The 10,916-nt window shown below is 38.9% G+C and overlaps 1 protein-coding gene across 1 annotated transcript in view; it reads left to right on the top strand.

Moving 5' to 3' along the window:
- The window catches only part of LOC105271755 (nose resistant to fluoxetine protein 6-like), a 162,557-nt gene that overhangs the window by 84,375 nt on the left and 67,266 nt on the right, over nucleotides 1-10,916 (top strand). The window contains exon 2 of the mRNA XM_011313478.1: nucleotides 2,190-2,507. Coding sequence (XP_011311780.1) covers nucleotides 2,190-2,507 — 318 coding nt within the window. The remainder of the gene's footprint in view (nucleotides 1-2,189; nucleotides 2,508-10,916) is intronic.

Below are 10,916 nucleotides of genomic sequence, written 5' to 3'. Positions count from 1 at the left end.
TCAACTAGTTGGCTAAGCTATTTGTTATGAATAAAATTAAAAAAAATAGGGGTTTCCCGGCCGTTGGTATAAATTGCGTTATAATTGTGTCTTCTGCCTCTTTCTTGCACATATTGTATTAGAGAGAGAGAGGTAGATAGACTGATGACATTTTACGGGTAGAATTCATCCTCCGGAAGGGTAAAACTTGTCGCGCATCTGATTATTTTTTAATGCACACAATGAAAAAATTGAAAATTTCCTCATTGACTTATTTCTCTGCTTTTCCTTTACTTGAGTCTCATTTCTTCTTTTTCCCTTTTTTTAAGCGTCACCCCCACTTCGGTTGATCTCAGTGGAGGAGAAGGGCCTTTACGACCTGGGTCATAAAGGCCCATCACCCGATACAATGGGCTTTCGTCTACTCTTTGTTACGCACTAATAGAGGTCGGGAGCACGACTTGCTCTCAGAGCAGAGTTTGCCCAGCCCTGGGTTAGAGGGTAAAGACGAACTAACAGTTGTCCGCTTGACCTCTTTTCTTTTTAGCCAATTATTAATTGGTGTATGTTAATTCATACATGAATTAATAATTGTGTGAGGCCGGGTGAATATGGTGCAGTGCTGAGTGCCCATGCATTTTTTCTTCGAGGAAGAGAAAGTATTGGATGCGGACTTGGCGCGTGGGCGATGTGGTCGTCAAGGGATTGGGAAGAGGGGTGGGTTGCGTAACGCATTCGCCTGTGCGTTGATAGAGTTGTTTATGAACATTCTCATATTTGAAAATTCCACTTGTTTTATTTTTTTATAAAACAAGTATTGGAATTTTCAGTTTGATTCCCCCTTTTTATTCATTATTATTACCTATTTTAATCATCAGTCTTTATTATTATCATTGTCAAATTCTACTGGAAATTCATTTTTCAATAGGATTTAACAATCATTTTGTACGTCTTGCCGCAATATTAGATTCCGATGAAAATTCTATGAGTTTAAATTCTGTGTTTAAATTCTTTTAAAAGTTTTTTTTTTATTCGAATATCTAACAGAAATGGATGTGCAACCAATATGATTTCTCCTTACAATTTAATCTATTTTGCACATAAATTTCCCTTTTTTGCCGATATGAGTCAAAAAAGACAATTTAAAACCATGAAAGCAAATTCGCCTCAATTGATTTGTATGAACAAATTCATGTAAGTTCATTTTTTCTCTGAATCTATTTATTCTTTCAATATTCATATTCGAACACATGTCCAAAACGGTCGGCCAAACACTAATGGAATTTTTATAGAAATTCCAAAGAATTTCATTGAAATAAAAGACTAGGATTGTTTATTATTTTTTAATGTATGATCATTTTTCAAGTACCTTTGCTCCGTTATTCTCCACAGCAAATTATTTTTCCTGCAGTAATTATTAATTTTCTTGATTAATTGGGAATTAATGAATTTTAAAAGATTTAGAATATCGATATAATGAAAAAAGTCAACAAGACATGAAATGATGGAATGCAAATTCCTTGTTTCCGTGCTTTTTTAAGTTGAAAAATTATTCTAATTTATGTAAGACTATAAATTGAATGTAACTTACTGAACATTTAATTCCTGTAATGCGGAAAACGCAATTAAATTTTTTGAATGTTTCAACGTTCGTCCGATCGGCCTTTCTGCTTGATAATATAACGACAACACGACCCACAATTGATGTGTTATATTTTTCATTTCGTTTTCTCCTTAGACTTTATAATTAATTTACTCACAAGCCTGAGAAGTTGCGATACTTAGATGGGTTTAGCAAACGGTTAAGCTGGAGCGCATCAGCGCCTCTTACAAAAAATATCAGACTGACTGCTGCTCAAGCAAAAATTTGGAGTTAATTTAAGATAAAATTATATACATATTCGCAAATTGGAATGGCCCATAGCTTCATGTAACAATTTGGTACTGGTGGAATGCAATGACTAGCCTAAAGCCGGTATTTCAATTATTGAATTATTTCAATCAAAAAAACTCCCCTTTTTCCGATTGCCATGTAATTAGTCCAGGCTTAACAAAATCCTATTTTCACCCGCCATGTTGATGATGGGTTGCCAAATAAGGAATCCATTAGATTTGGTTGGCGGAATTTCCCCTTAGAATGATGAAATAATTCAAAGACCAGCTTTACAGGCGGTATTTGATAATATCACTCATACATCTGAATTTTTCAGTGGGGAAAAATCATCGGATGGGCCTTATCAGGAGGGATCATGATAGCTGTGGTATACGGTCTATATCCTGGCGATCTTACAGTGACCACTAGCTCAATTTATGCTGCACTCGGGCACAGTGCATGGGCGATAGCGGTTGCTTTCATCGTTGTACAATGTTGCACCGGTTCAGCTAATTATGTCAATAGTCTACTGTCCCTTCGACTCATCTATCCCCTCTCAAGGCTCACATACTGTGCATATTTGGTGCATCCTATTATCATGATGATTACTAGTATGCAAATGGATGGACCGCTACATCTTCATAATGGACTTGTAGTAAGTATTGTTTGAATATCTCGTATTTTCCATTAGCATTTGAAGGGGAAATATAACGGACGCATTATTACCTTTTTTTTTGCAGCTTTTTTCGATTGTATTGTATTTGGCTCGTCGTGCTCAAGCCTTCTGTACTCTGTAGAATTTTTTGAAGCTTCATCATTTACTGTCGATGGTTTAGACTATCCGCAAATTGAATTGGTAGAATGGTGAAGGTGTACAAAAACAAACTCTCAGAGAATCTCCTCGTAATTGAGATTTTTTGAGAATTCGCCAGTATAGGTGAGAGCGATAGAAAAATAATATCGGGTAGGAGACGTTTGACAATATCCCATAATTTCCCTTAACACCTTTAAATTTTGTAATTTTCCTAAAATATTTCAATATGGTTAAGCTATTTTGATCCTTTCAACGACCTTTCAACATGCTCGATTTTCTTCGACTCAATACTTCAGTTATCTAACAACACAGTTCTCAATTGTCGCTGCAATAGAATGCAGTTTATTATTATCTACTATTATATATATATATAATATATATATAAAATATAGTTCCATGTTCCATGTTATTATTATCTACTATTATATATATATATATAATATATGTATAAAATATAGTTCCATGTTGTATCTTATCACTCAGCGCCACTTGCACGCTACTTCCTCCTCACCCTTCCCCTTGTCACTACTAAAATGAGCTTCTTGAGGAGCGACGAATCTTGCCAGTCACGGATGTAGTAAATCACTCATAGGTACTCTCCGGACTCTCTCGGTTCTTTCCCGTTGCGTCTAAAGAAAACCAAATTTTATCCTACCTATCATTATTCAACTAGTGTTTTTTCAATTTTCTATATTCCAAGTTCATTTTTCCCATGTCGGTGCTTTATGCACTCACTCGTTCACACTTTCCTTCACTTCTGAGCATCCCACTTCCATTTACTCATACATACATAATCATACATACATGTAGTAAAAAGCAAACTAGAAACCCTCCAATCACCAATAAAATCTTCCGCGAAGACTCTAAATCCAATTGATATAATATAGTCAGATTTCAAATAAGCGTCAAAAAGAAATGGAGAAAAGGAAATTCCTTAATTCGAAGTGGACAGATAGTCACAGGTATAATAACTAGCTAATAGTCCTGCAGGACTCGGACACTCAAAACATCAATAATCTAACAACAAATCGGTTCTCACGCCTGGGATACATTGATATGCTTAGAATTCGAATGACAAATTCAGGTTCAGGTCAATTTGCAAGGATGCCATTGCATCTTCCAGGCATTTCTTCTCTAAATTTTGGAATAATCACTTCTAACCACCACCCTAATGAGGAGTAATCCCTAAGCATTTAGCAATCCTTCCAAATCAGACATGTGTAACAGGTACTAATATTAGTTACACTATTAGTACGACTTTCAAGCGATGTCTTTTGAAATTTTTCCGTCAACATAAGAACAAATCCGCCGTGCTTCCTGAAAATCATAATGCATACGCCCGCATTGAACACAGCAATGAAACGTTTCAATTAACATTTTCTTAAAACTAAAAAAAATCTGTCCTCAAGTCTTCGTCATACAGATGACTGGCGTTGTGCCCTCAGTAGAAGGTGTGGCCATTAACACCTCGATGAGGTGACCGAGGAATCTGATAGGACGAATGTGGAAGCGTACTAACGCATTATTTGAATCGATGAGAATGAAAGAAAAAAATAAGTATAAGAAGATTCTATCGCATCTTCCGCCAATGATGGTGACTTCCTGCCCGATGGAAGTTAACTATAATCACATGAAAGTCCAGAAATAAGTAAACTGATACCACGTTGCACAACCATAAATACTTCGTTATAACCAGCAGTAAACTTTCTGTGGAGAAATGTGATCTTTGCGTTAAAATATTTGACAGGTGCTGTCTGTAGCCTGCAATAACCAAAAATGGATATAAAGTAGTTACTCTGACTACGTGTCGAAAAACCTCCTCATAGTCTAGGCCGCATTTCTGCAAAAAACTTTGAATTACGGCTGACGCTTTATACTAATCCGGTCGTCCGGTACCGTATTTATTAATCTCAGAAACCTACTTGTAACCTACTTGGAGACTTATCTTTGTTCAGCGACTCATGTTCTTGCCGCATAGCCAAGGTACAGTTTGCAGCATCCATACTCATCTTTTCCGCGTAAATACTTGACGTCCACTGCTCTTCCGCAAAAAATGCAGCCGTCCCTTCTCCATTGCATTTAAATAAAACATCGCGATTTCAATAAAAGAAATTGACATTCCGATTTAGTGGGAGCAGAAGATTAGGATTACGTTTACGTTTACGTTTCTGTTTTTCGGTGGAAGGTCGGGGAGACTAAGTGCAACCCTTATTCGTCCCGAATTGCCAGGTTGCTTACGGGTTAGGGTTAAAATTAATTGTTAATAACTTTTGAGATTAGTAGGAAATACTAAGTTTTAAATTTATGCGTAAAGAGGGGAAGATTTTTAATACTCGTGCTCCCCGGGAAAAGTGATTAAAAAGACCCCGTAACCCCGGCGAATTGAAAGAAAAAAAAAAAGAAGTTAGTACTAACTTAGAGTGAATTTAAATTTAAATTGGCGCTGGAGCCGCCGCGCCTTAAAGGGGAACTAACGCCGGCCAATCAGGAAGCGCCAGATTTTAGGCTGTGCGTGGCTCACCTGTTGCACTGACCTCTCCCATTCAGTTGTTCATGCCGAGTCAGGCCACACGTGTGGAAGAAAGAATTAGTCGAAAATTACGTGGAAAAAGTGAGAATTATGGTGAGAAAAGCACGACGGAAGGGAAGGAAACCCCGAAGGTGAGTTGGGAATTAGTTTAACAAGTTTAAGTGCATTTTCCCCCCTTTTGTCGCGAATATTTCCACGACATGTTGTGGCTTTATCCGAGCCGGTCGCCCGGCTTCGGTTGAGTTTTCCATGAATGGTTTGGATGGTTTTCGGAGGGTTTCTCCCTCCGCATTTGCATCCCCAAAATACTAGGGGCTCGCTGGCCACGGCAGTGGGTATTTTTCCTAAAATTTCTCAAAATTTTGGGTTTTAGGAACGGTTTTAAGTTGCGGGATTTTCCACGGCCAGCCATTGCCAGTGGTTCTTCCTCTCTCCCTCACTCTCTGCAGTTCTGAGGAGAGTGGGTTCGAGTCTGAGGCGTTAACGTTTTTTGCTTTTTTTTGTTTCCTTTTCTTTTATTCCCTAGTTCTTCCGAGTTATTGGATATTCCTCGGATTATCGCAGATCGATAATTCTCGGGATGAAATTCATAAATGGGGTATAGTTTGTACACTTTTCGGAATTTTTGGATCACATTATTGGGCCTTCGATATTCGATGTTGCCGTTTTCCGGTGAGTTTGATCTCCTCTTTTTTTCTCCGGATGTCTCCCGGACAAATTCCGGGAAATCATTGATTTCCCGGCCGATTAGCGTTAGGCAGAAGACATTCCTCGGATTATCGCCGATCGATAATCCTTGTAGGCAAATTTCAATGGTCACTATGAGGGGCTACGCATATTAATATTCAACGTTTGTTTAACTTGGATATTAAGGCGAAATTTTCTTTAACTGTTAATAGATAATTGGGTTTTCTACTCCCGTTTTGATGTTAAAAAATTGAAGAAAAATTGTCTCGAACATGTATACTTAAACGATTGAAAATCAGCTGAAACGTCGGGATTTGTTGGTTCCTCGGAACTTTTTTTTTCAATGATTCCATTTTTGTTAACTAATTCAAAAATTATTAAAGCAATTGGTGCAAAAAATGTCTTGCAGAAGTTTACTCAAACGATTGAAAATCAGCTGAAACGCCGAGATTTGCTGGTCCCTCGGAACCTTTTTTTTTTCAATGATTCCATTTTTGTTAACAAATTCAAAAACTATTAAACTAACGGGGGGGAAATTGTCTCACGAATGTATACTTAAACGATTGAGAATCGACTAAAACGTCGAGATTTGCTATTCTCTCCGAACCTTTTTTTTAAACGGTTCCATTGTTGTTAAGAAATCCAAAAATGATTAAACACATCGGCGGAAAGAATGTCTCGCGAATGTATACTCAAACGATTGCTGATCGGCTGACACGGCGAGATTTACTGATCCCTCGGAACCTTTTTTTTTAAAACGGTTCCATTGTTGTTAAGAAATCCAAAATTGATTAAACACATTGGCGGAAAAAATGTCTCGCGAGTGTATACTCAAACGATTGATAATCGGCTGACACGGCGAGATTTACTAGTCCTTCGGAATCTTTTTTTTAAACGATTCTTTTAACGTCAACAATTATAAAAATTGTTCAACAAATTGGCTGAAAAACTGTCTCGCGAATGTATACTCAAACGATTGAGAATCAGTTGTAACGTCGAGATTTTCTGGTCCCTCGGAACCTTTTTTTTTCAAGGGTTCCATTTTTATTAACAAATGGGAAAGTTGTTCAAGAAAATGACTGGTTGATCATGACCATTTTTATTGTGTAATTTTATCTTTACATAACGGTTTATATATTTCCGGAAAGGATGATTCAATTTGGCTTTGTAACCTGGAATAGATACAAATTGTTTTCATTATATTTTATCAATGCAACACCATTTATAAAGTGTGTATTAACTGTCACACACTTGTTGATTGTTTAGCCGAGTACATCAAGACCTTAGTAGGTATTGAGCGAACATTGCCAAATATTGTTCGTATAGATTTGATTTAAACTTTGTCAGCGGTTTTGATATACTCGTTTTCAGGGAACACCACGAGAAGGCAATCAACACCACTCTCCACCTAAGACTTAAAACAACCCACATGATTTTTTAGGAAAATACAAAAAATAAAGGAAAATCATGATAAAAGCGTATACATACCAAGTGTTGAATTAATTCCTGGCTCAGGCGGCGGCTCGAAGGCAAGGTTGGCTGGAAATGTTCAAGTTGGACGGAACATCGGTATGAACTGCAAACTATGAATCGCCTTCCGAATAAATGAACGAGTGAGTGGGCGAAACTACCATATAATAATCACCGGAACAAAACAACTGAGAAAATCAAAAAGAACCCTCAAATCCGCTGCACTAACTTTGATCAACGGTGAATTGCTCTGGCCAGATGGATTTGAAAATGACAGGACCTACAAGACGGGTCGACTTACGTCCGCAACGAACCGGAGTATAAAAATTGATTACCCATTAAGTGTTGAAATCAGAATGGGACCTGAGAAGAAGTCAGGCGAGGCTGCCAACTAAGCCTCGTAATCTTGTGCATTTTCCTGGATGACAGGCGAGGCATTTGCAGTAGCTAACTGGAATATTGGAAGGAGCCTTTTTCATGAAAGAGGACGTGGAAAAATTGATGGGCAGAGATGCTGTGAGAACGATTAAAAAAACACCTGAAGAAAACAAAAAAACAAATTTAAGCGAAATAAAGGAATCTAGTTTCACCTAGATGAAACGTGAGACTTCGTTCTGAGATGAGTGAAACCTTGAAGAAGACGAAGTACATGAAAACTAGGAGGAAGAATAACCCGAGATAAAAGAAAAATAGAATTGAAATTTTTTAAAAATAACTATATCCCAGAAAATCCGACAAACTGGCGCCTAACTACAACTGAAAAATGAACGCTGACAACTGAACTGAACTGACAACTGAAAGCCCCTAAGAAAGCAGCCGGAGTGACCTTAAAGTAGGTTAAATACTGTTATCAAAGTCGCATCAAAAAGGACACAGGGTGAATGACGACTACTAAAGAAGAATATAGATGGTCTTCGGTTATTCACTGATGTGTGACTTTCTGAAGCTTCTTATTTCGACTGTAAGTTTGAATCCTATTCTTCATTGCCTCCCGATTGTTGAATTTCGTCCTGGCAAAGATTTTTATTTTTACCAGGAATTTCAACGCTGCTAGCCGATGATTGTAGCAGCAGTGACTCTGAACGAACCAATCAGGAGCAGATACCTCAAGAGCTCTCCTTATATCGGCAGTGATATTGCGGAGTACAAATACTGAAATCCAGTGCTTCTTCCACACTTGATCGAACACCCTCAGCTGTAGCCCAACCAATTCTGAAAACCGGTCTGTAGGACGAGTTAGTTTCGTTACAGCGGGCGCATCGACATCGATATTTTCATATTCGCAGGTATAACTCATCCATAGACTGAACATTCATAGGTGAGTTACATATCAGATTTCGGCACCGCTCACAATTTTTGATGCTCTTGAAAGCTACATAACCTGTGAAGAAGGCTATAGCATTCCTTTCATAAAATGACGTCGCTCCTTGAAGACCAGGAATTGATTTGTCACACTTACTTCGTTCGAGATCATAAATGATATCCACAGCCTCAGAGGTTTCCGCCTCATCGCAATTTGGCGCGATATCTATGACTCTCAGATTGCTGTTTGATAATGACTGCTCATGAAACGTAGAAGAAAGGCGCGAGGGTTTTGATCCCACAAGAAAGTCATTATCATCACACGACACATTCCCATTATCACCAATTCGTACGTCCCCCATGGAAAGGACATGCCTCGTGGAAAGTCGAACCATTCTAGCCGTTGGATTTTGGCAATTGCCATTACGAGCTCGCAGAAGGCCGAACCAATGTTCTGTCTCATCCTGATTTCCACGTGAGGTGACGAACTTGAAATCAGGATATTCCAGACTGAGAGCTTTGTATACTCTGATCAGTGCGTGGAGTCAGCTGCAGTCCTTGAAAGCAGGGAAGAACTGTGCAGCCAGACTTTTGAGCAATTTTCCATGTATTACTCCATTGAATTAAATCCAGGATGAGTTCCTCGATCTGGGGATTGTCTGATGACAATGGTCTTCTCTTTGGATTTTTATCGATTTCACCAACCGAGTTGCATGCATCGACAATGTCATTCATTTTTTCAGCGAATGCGGCGCTGTTTCTCCAGGTCTCGGAAGCCACATTGCACGCGGACGAATTTTCCATCGAATTTCCCCATAATTTGATGGCTGGTGCATAACGACTCCCCAAGACTTGAAAAGCACGTTTTACATTCACAGACTGAAAGGAATTCGGGAATAAATGAACATCGGTTATATGGCTCAGAAGATTGGCAGTAGCCAAATTCTTGTCGAATGCATATGTCGCCGTGAAGTCACTCCACGAAACGACCATTTTCCCGTTTTGCCATATCGCCCCGTGTTTCCGCAAGGCAGCAACGACCCTTTTAATCAAATGCGGAAAGTCAAACGCAATGAAATCAATTTTTCCTCCTATATTTACCGACGCATCACCGTAATTCACCTGCAGAATTTTGTTATACAGACGCTGATTAGACGGACCTTGATCACACACCAATAATTTCACTCTTACATCTGCCTCCTCCAAGCGTTGAAGGCACTCCTGTAAGAGTGAATGCATATCTTCCGCAGCCATACCACTTTTTGAAGATAAAAATAGGCGACCGGCGGTCGCCATTTATTTGCAGTGTTCAGGCTGGTAAGATTGAAGAAAAACACGTAGTGGGCTCTCTCATCTCTTCGTCCTAACGGTCCAAGGTCTACGAGTCCTTCAATACAATCGTATTTCGCCGAATACTCCTCATAACTTTCGATGGACATTTCGTCCCAGGCCAAAGAACAATATCTGTCAAGACGACTCAAAGTTGACATTTTCTGCTTCAGTTTTTCGAAAATAATCGAAGAGAAACCTGAGTTAATTTCATACTGAGCAACCCTCGAACGAACTGTACTCTCACCAGGAATTACGCAGCCTGCTTTTCGTAAACGCGAACAAGCCGAAGCAGAATGATACTGCAACTATTTCGCCAGTTCCTGCTCTTCCGCATTGAATGGAGTATTTTGCTTATGGAACTGCAATCTAACCATTGTCTCGCCGGTAGGATGCAGCGGCGGATCACCAGTTTTCAAGAGATCATCGATTGTCACTTGGGCTACTGCTTGTGCAGTGAGTTTTGAAGATTGACTCAACCGATACTGAAAATTACGAATCTTGTAACCGCGTTCTTCGGATTTTGAACACAGCGTGTCGTTATCTTCCCGTAATCTTTTATTGAAAGCTCTCAGTCGTTCATTTTCTTTCTTCAAATTCTCAATTTCATTTAATAATTGGGGATTTGAAGGATTTATCAGAAACGATTCATTTGATTCATTACTGTTGATCAGAGGAATAGTCTCTGATACAGCAGATTGAATCTCAACTTCAATTTCATTCGACAGCAGTGGCCTCATCTGGTTTACATTGAAGGAACCATTACTGGTGGCTTCAACATCCATTTGAGGCTTTCGCTCGCTGACGTATGGAAGAGGAATTGCATTCCAGTTCAACGTATTCCCATTGATATTTACGAATAAACTTGCAGGGAAATGTCGTCTGCATAGTCCAAAACGCAATATCGTCGACTTTCCCAGTCCTTCCAGCAT

The sequence above is a fragment of the Fopius arisanus genome, unplaced genomic scaffold (genome assembly GCF_000806365.1).
Source record: "Fopius arisanus strain USDA-PBARC FA_bdor unplaced genomic scaffold, ASM80636v1 scaffold00123, whole genome shotgun sequence".
In the NCBI taxonomy this organism is placed as follows: domain Eukaryota; kingdom Metazoa; phylum Arthropoda; class Insecta; order Hymenoptera; family Braconidae; genus Fopius; species Fopius arisanus.
Note: the sequence above shows the minus strand (reverse complement) of the source record. Positions and strands in the feature narration are given on the sequence as shown.